Raw genomic sequence first — 15,168 nt, forward strand, 5'->3', positions numbered from 1 at the left:
CGCTGCAGCCAGCACACAATACACAAGATGTGCACACCGTGCGATGGGGGTTGCGGGCCACAGGGGAACAGAAAACCCCTTCATGCATGAAACGCGGTACAGTATAGCGGCACGCTGTGCTGACTGTCACAGGGAAGGAGCTCTTTGGAGTAGCAGTTTGCAGTTACTCTTTGGAGTTCTGGCTTAAGATGATGATAAGTAAAGCCAGGCGAAAAGGAAGAGGGGGGTTCCCCGTGAGAAATGGTGAACGCGGTAAGAGGTCGGTAGCAGAGGGGAATATTTCCAGCCATCCCGCGAAATCTCATTGCCAGAGTGCAACATGTTTTTCTGAGAAGTGCTATAACACTTTTTTTTCCCCTGTGTGCATGATTTGAGCCAGCTCACGGCCTGTCCCCCCTGCACAAGGACACTGCCACTAAGGCAACCCGGGCCACAGCTCCGCAGGGGCCTACACTGGCCTTGCCTGACAGGGCCGGTGGTGTGCTTGGGGTTGTAGGGTGTTTTGGGTTGGTTGGTGGTCAGCACAGGAATCGTGGTTTCTAGTATGGTTAAGGTCGCAAGCCTGGGGTTAAAAGGGGCAGGCGAGGCCGCTTCTGTAGCTGTAGGGCTGAGCTGTACCCAAGCAGGGCACGGAAGGAGCGGTAACTTAAGTACCACACCTCTTCTGCTGCTGAGGTGAAGAAACGGGGTGGAAGGTTCATCCGTTTCAACAGATTGGAGGTCGAGGGAGTGAGCAGGCCTTCATCCAGCCTAGGGACACCCAGGGGAAGGTGTCTTCCCCGGCTGGGGTGAGCCCAAGGCCCGGAGGATGGCAGAGAGCAAGGAAGGGGGGAGGCTCCCCCACGGCCAGCCCGCAGCAGGGATGTGCAGCCCACCGCAACCCTTCCCGTTTTGGGAGCGTGCTCGCACACACACGAGTGGCCAATTTTATCCCTCGCAGTTTCCCACAAGCAAAATCGCGTCGGAAACGAGCCAGGGAGAAAACCCAAACAAACAAGTAGCGCAGGGGAGCGGGGGCGGCGGCGGGGGGGGGGCCCGGGGGGGCTCGCTTTCTCCTCGTGTGCCATCAGAAAAACACATATAGGGGCCACTTTGGGATTTGCCCGGGGAAGGGTTGGAGAGCAGCTGGCTGCGGTAATCTCATCGGGAGACAAAGGAATGCCCCGCCGGTCCTAGGATCACAGGTAAACACACAGCCATTGTCATGAAAATGAGGGGCTAGGATAGGGCTGGAGCAGATGATTTGCGATTTGAAAAAGGGGGCTGGGGGGGGGGGGGGGGGGGAGGGAGGGAAGGCCCGGAGCTGCTTATCTATCATCTGGCCTCTCTGTGTGCCAGCTGAGCCACGCGACTGCCCTTTCTTATTCTAATCAGCACATGCCTTTGCAACTTTCGGCTAACCTACATGCGCAACTTGGTAATCCCCCTCCCCGCACACGGCAAGCGCGGCCCGGCGCCCCCGGGGGACCGCGGGCGGGGGTCGGGGCCCGGGGGCGAGGGGCTCAGCGCCCCGGGGGGGGGTGGGGGGGGGGCATGGGCAGCACGGCGGGCACCGCGCCGAGCCCCGGCCGCCGGGGACGCGGCTCCCGGTTCCCCGGCCGGCCCCGGGGACACCTGACGGGGGGCTGCGGCGGAGGGGCTCCCGCATGCCTCCGGAGGGGCTAGGGGGCTAATTAAAATATTATGCACACTCGGCTACACATAGCTCCACACGTACGGCGGCGCACCGTTCGCCATATGCCCGCGGCCCCCCGGCCCGGGCGAGGGAGGCTCGCACGGCGGTGAATTCAGCGCCTCGCCCTCATTAGCAGCCCCCCCCCCCCCCCCAACCCCCCCCCCACTTTTGGAAGTGACTTTTCCCATAATCTGGCTTGTTTGGAAATAGCGGCCGGTGGGATGCTCTCGGCTTGCAAACCCTCGCCGGGGAGCGGGGGCATCGAGCGGGGGCCGGCGGCGGGACCCCCGGGCTGGGAGCCGCTCCCCGAGGGCAGAGCCGGGCTAAGCCGGGCCAAACCGAGCCGGGCCGGGCCGGGCCGGGCCGAGCCGGCGGTGGCGGGCAGCATCGCGGGGGGAGCGCGGTGCGGAGACACGCGGTTGGGAGCGAAAAAGCGCCATTTGGTTAGGAGCAGATGGCTGGCTAGGGGGCTGATCGCGTCTAAAGGCGTGTCATCCCCCTTCAGCGAGAATCCCTAAGGGCTCCCCTTGTCTTCAAAATCAATGAAAATTAAAGTGCAGAGAATGGATGAATAGTTAGACCTCGAGTCCCTCCTTTGTTCGCCTCAGCTACTGGTGGGCAGGAGTTAAACTACAACAGCCTCCTATAGAAACACTTAAGTTAAACAGTCTCCCCGTTAGCCCGGCATCTGAAAGAGAGAGGGAGAGGGGGGAAAAAAGCAGAAAAAGGAGCTTTCTGCTTGATTTCCCCAATACAGAATCGCGTGGCATAAATTAAGCCGGAGAAGAATGAGCGCCGTGGGCAGGATCCTGCCGGCTCTCACGGCGCCTTTCAGTCACGCTCAGCAGCGGTAATCGAGAAATCTGTGCCACGTCAATTTAACAAATACCCGGTACCGAAGGGGGGTTGTTAAGGATTTGGGGGCAAGGGTTTTTTTTTTTTTCGGGGCTTTTTTTTTTTTTTCCGCTAGGTTAAAGCCCTCGCGCGTGTAACTTTTTATTTCCACTTTTTTAAGCAAGGGGATGCTACTGGACCAACTTTCTACCTCTCGTTGATTAAAAGATCCCTGGTGGTACACCACGTCTCACCGACGTGTCACCTCCAAATTTCAAGAGATGTTCCCCCCCCCAGTCCACTTGCTTAGGGGGGCGATCTGCTTTTTTTTTTTCTTTTTTCTTTCCATTTTTTTTTTTTCCCTCCCCACTCTCTCCCTTTCCTGGGGATAACCCTGCAGGCAAGTTCGCGAAGCAGCGGCGAAGCCACTCGAAAAGATGTTGACGCTAGGTGGCAAAAGTAATTTACGGTTCGTGCCGCCGGGGCTGCCGGGTGCGCGGCGCCCAGGCGCCCGCCCGCTGCCCGCTGCCCCCTGCCCGCTTCGGGGGCCGCTTTCCCCGTTTCGCCCCCGGTCCCCGGACGAGAGCATCCTCCCCTCTGCCTGCCCAGAGCCTCGGCACGGCGCTGCCCGGCCGCGGGCGCGGGGGAAAAGCAAACATTCCTGCACATTTCAGCTTTCTCTGGAGGGTCGGGGGCGGGGAGGGGAGGGGGAAGAGCCTTCTCCTCGTCTACCTGCGTGCAGAGGGCTCCTTGGGCCCCGACTGGGTTTAAGGGAGGTAGAGGGGCTGGCTGCTTGATAAAGTACCTGCCTAGGTTTGGGGTGGGTGTCGCAAACGCCCCGCAGATGAACGTGGGCAGCCGCAGTCCTGGAGCAGTCAAGAAGAGCTGGGCTGAATGAACTCATTAGTGATTTTCTTTTAATTGGTATTACCCAGTGCTTTTACTTTAAGAAGTCTTTAAGATTTTTTTTTTTTCCTAGCGCATTGTAAGATAATTTGTGATCAAGACATCTGCTTCAATGAAAGTCACATTTTGCCATGCAAATGCACGTTTCAGCCCAATAAAGTCGCCATAATAAGGCTTTTAGCACGGCATACCTACAGTGAGGTTATTGTAGCCAAATCCTCTCCTTTCGCACACAAGCTTAATCTGTGCTGAAATGATCTGTTACAATTAAAATGACATTTACAGAGACAGTTACACCTTGCATCCTAATGAATCCGCCTGCGCCTACCGAAGGTGTTTAACAGAAGGCCCCAACAAAGTGGAAAACCCCTCTTCGAGTGACATGCCAGAGTCGCCCTCAAACTTTTATCCCCCGCTTCCATCCGTCATTAAGAAGCTGCTCAAAGGGTAATCATCTCTGCTCCTCTTTCACCGCCCCAGTAAACTCCTTTTCGATGTTTTTAAGGTCAAAACAAAAGTTCTAGTGTCTGATGGATATGTAAAAAAATAATAAGGTGACGGTTGGTGTGTAAAGTCTTTTTTTTTTTTTTTTTTACGGAGGGGGGAAGTGCTGGAAGGGATTTCTTTAAAAAATGTGCGGACATTGTTGTAGAGGCAGTAGCGTGCGCCGAGGGGAGCTCTTTCTCTCCCTCGCATTGTGCAGGGAGCAGGTGCTGTCTACATTACCATACAGCTGAGAGCACAAAGAGCTAACTGATTCAGCCCTCACACAATAACAAACGGCCTTAATGACAGCCACGCGAACGACACACACCAAACTCACTTTTTACTAAGCTGAAGCAGGAAAAAAAAAAAAAAAAAAAAGAGAGAGAGAGAGAGGGAGAGAGGTTGCTGGTGATGATGATAATAATCATACAGGGGTGTAGGACCCGGCAGGAGCGGGGAGCTCTTTCCGCCAGCGGTGGTCGTGGGGACGGGACCCGCAGCGCCCCGCTCCCGGGACCCCCCCGGGGACGGCGGGCAGCGGGCTCCGCCGGATCCCCCGAGCCCCCCGGACCCCTGAAGCCCCCCGTGCCCGTGCGGGCGGGACGGGTGCTGCGAGCGGAGCCCGGGGCAGGGCGATCCGGGGCTGGATTCGCTCGCATCCCCCCCCCGCTCCCAATTATCCCGCTTATACCGGGGGCAATGCGGTGTGAGTTTAAAGGGATCGGATTTCCCTCGCTGCCGCCCGCCTTCCCCCGTTCCCTTTAAAGCCCCTCGGAAGGGGGCACGGTCGCCGGGCGACTTTCGGGGGGCACGGCGGCGCTGCCCGCGGCCCCGGGGGCTCGTTCTCCCGGTGCGGAGGGGGTGCTGCCCTCTGCCCGGAGCAGGAGGGGGATTCTCGCGGTTACCAAATTTGCAGGAATGTAAATGAGCACGTTTTGTGAGCGCGGAGGGGAGAGGGGGAGGAGGGTTGCACATTTTACAGCTCACTGACCATTTGGCGATCCATTGAGAGGAGGGTTTGGAAAAGTGGCTCCTTTGTGACAGCTCTAGCCAGATTGGGGGGCTGCTCATTTGCATCTCATTAGGCATGCAGGCGGCCGGCGGGATATAAGGGAGGCAGGCGCCCAAGGAGAGGCAGATCCTTAGCGCTTCACCCTCGGAGAGAGCCGCCGAGCCGCGGCGCAGAGCAGGCACCCCCTGCCCCCCCGCAGGAGCACCCCCGGACACTGCTGCTGCTGCTGCTGCTGCCGCCGTCGGGACACGAGCTTGTTGTAGTTGGCCGGGATTCCTCTAAAAAACAAAAGGAAGCCCACGACGACGAACGAGAGCTTCGCTTCTTTCGCAAAAAAAGAAAAAAAAAAAAGAAAAGAATAATAATAATAAAAAAAAAAAGGGGGGGGGATCAAGGCTCCGACGTGACCCGCAAGCCGCCGCTGCCGCTCGCCGCCTCCCAGCCCCGACGTGCGCAGGGCGAGCGCAGCCGCGCAGAGCCGCTCCCGCACCGCGCCGCACCGGGAACTACCGCGCTGCCGCCTCGTCCGCCGCCGCCTCGGCAGGGATTTCCAGAGCGCCGACTTTTTTCTTTCCTTCTTTTTTTTTTTTTTTTTTTTTTTTTTAAATCTTCCTCGGCAAGCCTTTTCTCTGCCTCTGTTGGGAATTAAGTTGCTTTTTTTTGAGTTTTGATATTTTTATTTTTTTTTTTCCTGGCGAAAAGGAGGAGCACCGTGGATTGGGAAAGAAAGAGAGTTTAGCAGATCAATCGTAAACTTTTTTTTTCCTTTTTTTTTTTTTTTTTTCTATTTTTGCCATCCGAAAGAGCTGTCAGTCGGCGACAGGCTACACCCAGAGGTGTCAGCAGAGGGGGGAAAAAAAAAAAGTCAGAGCCGCTCCTGAAAGAAGGAGACCGTGACAGTAACTCTTCCAGCTCCGCTGGGGCGAGCGGCTTTGGCCGCTTCGTGATTCTTTCTTTTAATTTCCCCCGAGAGACACTTTCCCCTTTCCCCCCCGCAGACAAGACAAGGGGGAGGAACGCGAGGGCACCAGAGCTGCCCCTCCAACATGGGAGGTCGGTTCCTGCTGGCGCTCGCCCTCCTCTCGGTGCTGCCCTGCCGCCGCCAGGTACGTGAGGGGGGACGGGGGGACGGGGGGACGGGGACCCGGACGCCCCCTCGGGGGTCCCCGCGGCGGCCGGTGGGGGGGCAGAGAGCAGGGGGGCAGCCGTCGGGGCACGGGGCCGCTCCGCGGGCTGACGGCCCCTGTCCCCGTCCCCGTCCCCGCCAGGTGTCCGGCTCCGGGGTGTTCGAGCTGAAGCTGCAGGAGTTCGTCAACAAGAAGGGGCTCCTCAGCAATCGCAACTGCTGCCGGGGGGGCGGCCCCGGCGGCGCCGGGCTGCAGCAGTGCGACTGCAAGACCTTCTTCCGCGTCTGCCTCAAGCACTACCAGGCCAGCGTGTCCCCCGAGCCGCCCTGCACCTACGGCAGCGCCATCACCCCCGTGCTCGGCGCCAACTCCTTCAGCGTCCCCGACGGGGCGGGCGGCGCCGACCCCGCCTTCAGCAACCCCATCCGCTTCCCCTTCGGCTTCACCTGGCCCGTAAGTGAGGGGGGACGCGGGGGGGTGGCAGGGAGGGCGACCCCGGGGTGGGGGCCGGCGGTGCTGCCCCCCGGCCCCAGCCGTGCTCACGCCGTCGCGGCGGGTTGTCTCTGCCTCTTGTCTCCACAGGGCACCTTCTCGCTCATCATCGAGGCTCTCCACACGGACTCGCCCGACGACCTCACCACAGGTACCTGGCCCCCCACAGACCCCTCCCCAGAGCCACCCCCCTGCCAGGGAGGCACGCAGCCCCCCTCACCCCGTCTCCGCGGTCCCCATCCCACCAGACACCCCCCTGTGAGCATCCCCCTGCCTGCTCCGGGCACCCTGATCACGCTTCTCCTCTCCACGCAGAAAACCCCGAGCGCCTCATCAGCCGCCTGGCCACCCAGAGGCACTTGGCGGTGGGCGAGGAGTGGTCCCAGGACCTGCACAGCAGCGGCCGCACTGACCTCAAGTACTCGTACCGCTTCGTCTGTGACGAGCACTACTACGGAGAAGGCTGCTCCGTCTTCTGCCGCCCCCGGGACGATGCCTTCGGTCACTTCACTTGCGGAGAGCGTGGCGAGAAAGTCTGCAACCCGGGCTGGAAGGGCCAGTACTGCACTGAGCGTGAGTGTCCACCTTCGTGTCTCGCTGGGTGCGGCCGTGTCCCCTGGGCTCCCTGGGAGGTGTTTCCCTGACATCAGGCCCCATGGGAGAGGGGGAACCGAGCCGGAGTGCGTGGAGGGCCGGTGCAGTGTGCAGGCTTTACTGGTGTGGGGGACAGGGGGTCCTCAGCCTTACCACAGAAAGTTAACTCAGGCAGCTCCACCTCGAGCTAATAAAATGTCAGTGCCAACATCACACTCTTGCTCATTCACTGTAGTTGTCAAATCTGGTGGCAGAATGTTCAGCAGTTGCTTGAGGATGTACTAAAATGCATCAGGAGCCCTTTTTACACCTAGCCACCCCTTCAGCCTTGGTACGTTGATATCATCGTTATGGGGTACGTGGCTCCAGGAAAGGAAGTTAGGCCTCGGCAACATCCGTGTGGCAGGCCTAACGGTAGGCTTGTTGCTGTCTGATGTCTTACCACCTTGTCTTGAAAAAAGTAGTGGGAGAGCCAAGATATGCCCTGTGGCCTGGAGGCTGCACATTTCTCATTTGGGGTACTCACACGCGGCCACTGACAGAGACTTTTGCACCTGGAGCCACAGGTCAGCTTCTTCCCCACTGCTCTCCTGTGACATTGCTGTGTTCATTGCTACTGACAGAACAGGACACGGGACGTGAGTTTTAAAGTGAGCCTGATCCTGAAACTGTTCAGGAATGTGGTGTACTGATGTAGCAGGAAAAGGTGGGCTAGTAAGTAGATCACAGAGAGGACAGGTAGCCAGAGATGTCAGGTACCACCGGTTTTTATGAGATTACCCCCCTTTGTAGACACATAGCGGCATACAGGCAAACACACGCAGAGCTCCTGCTGCGGTGTGTGATGGCATTCTCTGTTTGTGTGTACACATACGTCTGAAGTACACTGGCAGATGATGCACTGAGTGCTCCCCTCCAGTCATCAGAGGGCCAGGTGGGCTGAGAGGAAGCAGCTATAGCCTGTAAAGCAGCCTCTCTGTTTTCTTTATTTTGTTCAAAGCCCACCTACACTGTGGTCTCAGCTGAGCTGCTATCGAATGATCTCAGATTGATTATTCACACCGTCAGTGGCTGCTAAGATGCTTTTAGCAGTTCATGGTACGATGTTGCACAATAAACAGCAGGCAAAGGGGCTTGCATTTCCTTTGATAGCGTTTTAAATAGGATCTACAACCTTTCCCATGATCAAAAGTGCCTATCCCGGTTGTGTCAAGGGGTGGGGAAAAAGGAAGCATTTTGATAATGAGCTCTTTCGGGGCTGTCAGCACTTTTGGATGCCTGTGCACTGCCGCTCTTCCCCCAGCAAAGCAGAACGCTGTCCATCTTTCTCGACTCGTTGTGCGTGCTGCTCTGCTTTCCGTCTCAGAAAACACAGCACAGCAGCAGCGCAAACCCGCTAGGCGCTGGAGCTGTGTTTATGTGTGCATGCAAAAAGAATGTTTTCCTGTTAGCAAGCCGAGTTCCCAGTGGCAGATTGCTTCCCGTCTACTTGCCCTCGGCTCCATTCTTTCCAACTTTGAGGCGATCCGATTATCAGCACTGATTCTTTCTCCCCTCCACCCCCCTTCCCCTCGCATGCCATTGTCTCCGGCTGGCTTTGTTGAATTAAAACTTTGCAGTGCCTGCTTAATGAGTTCCATAACCAGGCAAAGTAATGAGCAGAAGTCCCTTTTTCCCTCCCCTCATCCTCCCTCCTGCTGGCCCGCTTACCTCTTTACCATGCCCGGACCCACCCGCCCCTGCTCCGAGCGGGGCGGGGAGGGGGGGGAGGAGGGAGGAAGAACTTTAGACTTATTTATTTGAATAAGAAAAAAAGTTTTTGCAGCGAAATCACGCGCGTGCCATAGATTAGCTGTGGGCAGGGATAGGCTGCCCGGCCGCCGGCACTGGCCCCATTGGCTCCGGGGCCGGGGGTATTGTTGCAGTGGGGCAGCTGCTGGGAGAGAATAGACAATAGAGCAGCTGTCTTGCACTGGCACCCTGCACACCAGCTGTCCACTCTTATCTACACACACACTTTCGGGGGATATTAAGAGGTGGAGCTGTGTGCATAGAATTGGAAAAAAGGACTTCTGACCCTCGCTGGGAAGGGAAGGGGGGCGAGGGGCTGTGGGGAAGGCAGCAATTGTGAGCCCTCTTTTGTCTGTGTGCAACTGTATTAAGAAGAATGCTCATCCCTGGCGATAAGTAAAGTGCCCAGCTACCAGGCGAGATCAATACTCCTGCAGGCTCCAGAGATTAACTCAGCTGCTATTAACTGCCCGGACCTAGCAAAAGGGGCTGGCTCCCCACCCACAAGGTGCTCTCAGGAGGGGACTTTGAAAAGGGGGGCGTTGGGCCCTGGAGCTTATGCCTCTCCCTCCTTGGTCTGTTTACAGCGATTTGTTTGCCTGGATGTGACGAGCAGCATGGCTTTTGCGACAAACCTGGGGAATGCAAGTAAGTTTTCCACTACCCCCCCCCCCCCCCCCTTCTTTGTCTTTAACTTCAATGCTCTGGTGCTAAACAAGCCATCAGTCCTTCGAGGGTCAGTTTAAATGCCTTTCTTCATATTAGATGGTAATTCGAGAAATCCAGGTGATGCCAGATCAAAGTATTAAACTACAAGTCAAACATCAGTGCCATTAATATTAACCTAAGGAGTTTACAGTGCTGTGTGTAAGGTTTAGCTGTTTGTTATTAGAGTAAACAAATTAACTACCTGCAACTGTGGCTCTGTCTAAGGAAGTGGAAGAAATAGCTGGGACTGATGAAAGCTGATGCTACAGTTGGACTCGGTGACTTTCTCAGATGAAGGATCACTGAAGGCTTTTAGGAAACTTGATCCCTGGCATCAGTGTGTTTGCAGAGTTTGCTATAGGGTTTCCAAATGTGAGAAGTCTAAATCTGACGAGACTTTGTTGTCAACTTTTTTTTTTTTTTTTTTTTTTTTCAGATGCAGAGTGGGTTGGCAGGGACGATATTGTGATGAGTGCATCCGATACCCAGGCTGCCTTCATGGTACCTGTCAGCAGCCGTGGCAGTGCAACTGCCAGGAAGGCTGGGGTGGCCTTTTCTGCAACCAGGGTAAGTCCTCAGACATTGCCTGAGAATCTGTCTTAAAATGCAGAAAGAAGGCTGCTATTTCTAGCTCATCTGTGCTAGCCTAACCTTGCGGAGGAACAAGTATCTTGACAGATTTCTCTCTCTCTTTTTTTTTTTTTTCCAATGTTTTACAGACCTGAACTACTGCACCCACCACAAGCCGTGCAAGAATGGTGCCACATGCACGAACACTGGTCAGGGGAGCTACACTTGTTCTTGCCGGCCTGGGTACACAGGCTCCAACTGCGAGATTGAAATCAATGAATGTGATGCCAACCCTTGCAAGAACGGTGGAAGTTGCACTGTAAGTCTCAGTCACTTGTGCAGTATGAAACCCCAAAGGGCGAGTTAATGTCAGTTCTACTGATTTTCAGAATCCGTTTCTGGATCTCAAAGCAACTTCAGGTAAATATTTTGAACATTTCTTGTGTCTTTGCCCCAGGATCTCGAGAACAGCTATTCTTGTACCTGCCCACCGGGCTTCTATGGTAAAAACTGCGAGCTGAGCGCCATGACCTGTGCTGATGGACCGTGCTTCAACGGTGGGCGATGCACCGACAACCCTGATGGGGGATACAGCTGCCGCTGCCCACTGGGTTATTCTGGGTTCAACTGTGAAAAGAAAATTGATTACTGCAGTTCCAGCCCTTGTGCTAATGGTAAGGCCAAATATACTACGGTGACCTTCTGAAAGGAGAACAACCAGTTGCTTTTGCTACTGGTCTGGAGTTCATAATAAAGCCCAGTGATAAACCACGGGCTATGTCATGTCAATGGTTGACTTGGTGGAGGAAGTGTGCTTAAACGTAATGGTGTGGCATGGGTCACTGCTACAGATAATGTTTTCTTAAGGGGTCACTGTGGTGGGGTAACTTTGCCTGAAGCTTCACGTGTAAAACTGTGGAGGATTATACTTCTAAATGATTTATAGACACTCTTTGGGATCTATGGATACGAAATGCCATACTAATACTAAGTATTATTATTACTTATAATCTGGCAATAGTAATCTTCCTGCTTTGACTAATGTAGTGAAGATTTTCTTTAATGCAGTCCTCCTTATTCAGTGCCGCTTTACTTCTGTAATGTGAGATTGTGGTGTGAACCTGATCTGGACTATCTTCATTGTCCCAGCTAAGTGCAATGTCAAAAAGGGAATAGAATGGTGAATAAAAAATAGATCCAATTAAGAAATACCTTCCTTTAAAAAAAATACATACTTTTATGGTTGCTCAGACTTGGCAAAGATGGGGCTAACCTCTCAAAAGGGAAGTTTTTCTCAGCTGTGGCTTGTGGCGATGACCCTGAGAGCAGCACTCAGGGCACACTGCGGGGGGGGTGTGACTGCAGCACACTCAGCCTTCGTGCCCTTAATGTCTCGCAGGAGCTCAGTGCGTTGATCTGGGGAACTCGTACATATGCCAGTGCCAGGCTGGCTTCACTGGGAGACACTGTGATGACAACGTGGACGACTGCGCCTCCTTCCCCTGTGTCAACGGAGGGACCTGCCAGGACGGGATCAATGACTATTCCTGCACCTGCCCCCCCGGATACAACGGGAAGAACTGCAGCACCCCAGTGAGCAGATGCGAGCACAACCCTTGCCACAACGGGGCCACCTGCCACGAGAGAAGCAACCGCTACGTGTGTGAGTGTGCTCGGGGCTACGGCGGGCTCAACTGCCAGTTCTTGCTCCCCGAGCCGCCTCAGGGACCGGTGATTGTTGACTTCACCGAGAAGTACACGGAGGGCCAGAACGGCCAGTTCCCCTGGATTGCGGTGTGTGCCGGGATTATTCTGGTCCTCATGCTGCTGCTGGGGTGTGCCGCCGTGGTCGTCTGCGTCAGGCTTAAGGTGCAGAAGAGGCACCACCAGCCGGACGCCTGCAGGAGCGAAACAGAGACCATGAACAACCTGGCGAACTGCCAGCGTGAGAAGGACATTTCCATAAGTGTCATTGGTGCCACTCAGATTAAAAACACAAATAAGAAAGTAGACTTTCACAGTGATAACTCTGATAAAAATGGCTACAAAGTTAGATACCCATCCGTGGATTACAATTTGGTGCATGAACTCAAGAATGAGGACTCTGTTAAAGAGGAGCATGGCAAATGTGAAGCCAAGTGTGAAACGTATGATTCAGAGGCAGAGGAGAAAAGTGCAGTACAGCTAAAAAGGTATCGTTCATACTCGAGTGCTGGGGGTGGCTTTACTCTGGAGGGTGCGCGTCTTAGAGGTAGCGTTAAGCAACAGCCATCTGACCTATGTTGTCTGTCTTTGTCTTCAGTAGTGATACTTCTGAAAGAAAACGGCCAGATTCAGTATATTCCACTTCAAAGGACACAAAGTACCAGTCGGTGTACGTCATATCAGAAGAGAAAGATGAGTGCATCATAGCAACTGAGGTTAGTATCCCGCCTGGCAGTCGGACAAGACTTGGTGCGCGATCCCCATCTAATGCAGGTCGGGGCAGCCAAGCTGTTCTCTGTGCGGCTACAGTGATTTGAACCTGTTGAAATCTGGCCGTCTTGAGTTTATGGTGCTGCAGATGTTGTAAAAACTTGCTCTGGATTAAGATAAGTCCAGTGGGTGTTAGAGGGACAGTGACATTTGCAGGCAAGGGTACAGCTATAGTGTGGTTGTGGTCTACTGACTCACCCCTTCGTATGCTTCATGCGGAGCCTGTTCTTGCTTGGCATGAAGGTGAAGTCCTGAACCTCTGCAGCCTTACTGTCCTCTTCTTACTGTTTATTAACCTCTTCTGGTCTATGTTTGTGTTTTCTCCCAACAGGTGTAAAACAGACATGATATGGCAAAGATGTTGTTCAAAACAATTTCAAAGGAGACGTGCCCCAATGAATGCTGCTGAAAGAGGAATGGGAGATAGATTCCTTCACTGACTGCTGCTGAGAAACTAAATTCAGGCTTGAGCTGGTTCTCTACTGAAGTTAGCAAAGTGACTGCAAAATAAAGAAACAAGATGGACACCAGGCAAGGGTCTGTGTTCAAGGATTACTGTTGCACTGCCTTTTATGAATTTTATCATTGCACTATGGTCAGTTGCTTTTCTATATATATTTAAATGAATGGACTTAATTACTACATAAGAAGCATGCACTGCCTGAAGTGTATATTTTGGATTCTTATGAGCCAGTCTTTTCTTGAATTAGAGACACAAACACTGCCTTTATTGTCTTTTTTGATACTAAAATGTGTTTTTACTAGGTGAGAAAAAGTGTGTTATTTTTTTGAATCTGTAAAAATATTTTCATGATAATTGTAAAGCTTGAGTATTTTGTGATGTCCATTTTTTTATAATTTAAATTTTTTGGTAAATATGTACAAAGGCACTTCGGGTCTATGTGACTATATTTTTTTGTATATAAATGTATTTATGGAATATTGTGCAAATGTTATTTGAGTTTTTTTTACTGTTTTGTTAATGAAGAAATTCATTTTTAAAATATTTTTCCAAAATAAATATTATTAATGATAACTGAAGTCCTATGTTTGTTTCATAACTGATGAACTGGACTGAACCTTGCGACCAGATATCTGACAGGTTTCTGAAGACTCATTGGGAGATGGGGCAGGACCGATACCTATCACAAAGTGTGGGGAACAACTTGTTCTGTGTAGACCCTTCTTTCCCCTCCTGACTTCCTGAACTGTTGACCCCATTGTCATGCTCACCCTTATCCCAAAGGCAAATGTCTGTCAAAACCTTGAGTAATGTTTGCTCAGTCCTGTTGGGTTGTGTATATATAAACACATAAGGCATCACTTCCCAAGGAAGAGCCACGTAGATGCGCTCTGTTGCAATACAAGCACAGGGCTTATCCTGACTCCGCTCTTCATTTCTTGCAACCTCAAACACTTGCCCGGAGTCATGGGGAGTTTGGGACACCAAGGGCATGCCTTGATCCTGGTCCTTGGTCCAGGGCATGCTTCTGGTACCCACCCATGGGACTTGAGCTCCCCCAGTCACACCAACCTGGGGCTGGCCCTTCCCTCCCCAGGAAAAGGGGACACTGAGCTGACTGATGGCCACAACTCTCCTGACTGTGATATCTGCCTAAAGTACCAGTTGTGTCTTTAGTTTCAGCTCTGCCCTTGGTGCCTGCTACCATCATCATACGGGCGCAGTGTGTGACCCCATCCCCTGGCTTGGCCTCAAATTCCTAGGCTGTTTAGTTTGCCCTAACTAACTCTCCTTTGGGTTGTGCTTGTTAGTTAGCAGAGACCCTTTGGAAACATGCAAAGTGTTCTTCCATCTCAAGAAAAAGAAGGAAAATCTAGGAAATAATTTCTTTTTTGACCCATTAAAGCCAATCCCACCCCAATTGTTGTGGGCCACCTCTCACAGCCTCTGGGAGCTGATGAAAATAGTTTGCTCCCATTCACTTCAGTGGAGGTGGATGTGGATGCTATCCTAAATGCAAAGGATGGGATAGCACATGTAATCAAGCAATAATGGCAACTGGTGATCTGTATCTAAATTCTATATGTGCTCACCTTATTTTAGTGTACAGGAATGTGAGAACAACTAGAACTGTACTTCTGTGTGGGGTCGGTAGAAAACACCCTGACTGCAGGGGCTTGTCCATCTATAGGGTCGTCTCACTAAGCCAATCCTTAGACAAGATCACAGAATCACAGAATCATCTAGGTTGGAAGAGACCTCCAAGATCACCGAGTCCAACCTCTGACCTAACACTAACAAGTCCTCCACTAAACCATATCACTAAGTTCAACATCTAAACGTCTCTTAAAGACCTCCAGGGACGGTGACTCCACCACTTCCCTGGGCAGCCCATTCCAATGCCTAACAACCCTTTCAGTAAAGAAATTCTTCCTAATATCCAACCTAAACCTCCCCTGGCGCAACTTTAGCCCATTTGCCCTCATCCTGTCACCAGGCACATGGGAGAATAGACCAAACCCTACCTCGCTACAGC

The 15,168-nt window shown here is 53.1% G+C and overlaps 2 protein-coding genes across 4 annotated transcripts in view; one reads left to right on the forward strand and one right to left on the reverse strand.

Annotated features, from left to right (window-relative positions):
- Positions 1 to 5,956, reverse strand: part of FAM120B (family with sequence similarity 120 member B) — a 61,787-nt gene extending 55,831 nt beyond the window's left edge. Inside the window, exon 1 of the mRNA XM_080585220.1 lies at positions 4,893 to 5,956. The gene's annotated coding sequence lies outside the window, so the exon portion shown is untranslated. The remainder of the gene's footprint in view (positions 1 to 4,892) is intronic.
- DLL1 (delta like canonical Notch ligand 1) lies at positions 1,106 to 13,706 on the forward strand. Of its 3 annotated transcripts, none has more exons than XM_080585214.1 (13): positions 1,106 to 1,184; positions 3,701 to 3,862; positions 5,912 to 6,019; positions 6,182 to 6,493; positions 6,623 to 6,683; positions 6,848 to 7,105; positions 9,505 to 9,565; positions 10,062 to 10,192; positions 10,345 to 10,514; positions 10,653 to 10,869; positions 11,595 to 12,387; positions 12,498 to 12,615; positions 13,002 to 13,706. In XM_080585214.1, exons 3-13 carry the CDS (start codon positions 5,960 to 5,962, stop codon positions 13,005 to 13,007), a joined length of 2,187 nt encoding a protein of 728 aa, XP_080441340.1. In that variant the 5' UTR covers positions 1,106 to 1,184; positions 3,701 to 3,862; positions 5,912 to 5,959; the 3' UTR covers positions 13,008 to 13,706. The 3 variants fall into 3 exon arrangements, with proteins under 3 accessions (XP_080441340.1, XP_080441342.1, XP_080441341.1); XM_080585216.1 differs by having other exon boundaries at positions 12,501 to 12,615; XM_080585215.1 differs by lacking the exon at positions 3,701 to 3,862 and having other exon boundaries at positions 1,149 to 1,184.
- Positions 13,707 to 15,168: the final 1,462 nt, after the last annotated feature.

Source organism: Anser brachyrhynchus (genome assembly GCF_964034855.1).
Source record: "Anser brachyrhynchus genome assembly, chromosome: 3".
In the NCBI taxonomy this organism is placed as follows: Eukaryota; Metazoa; Chordata; class Aves; order Anseriformes; family Anatidae; genus Anser; species Anser brachyrhynchus.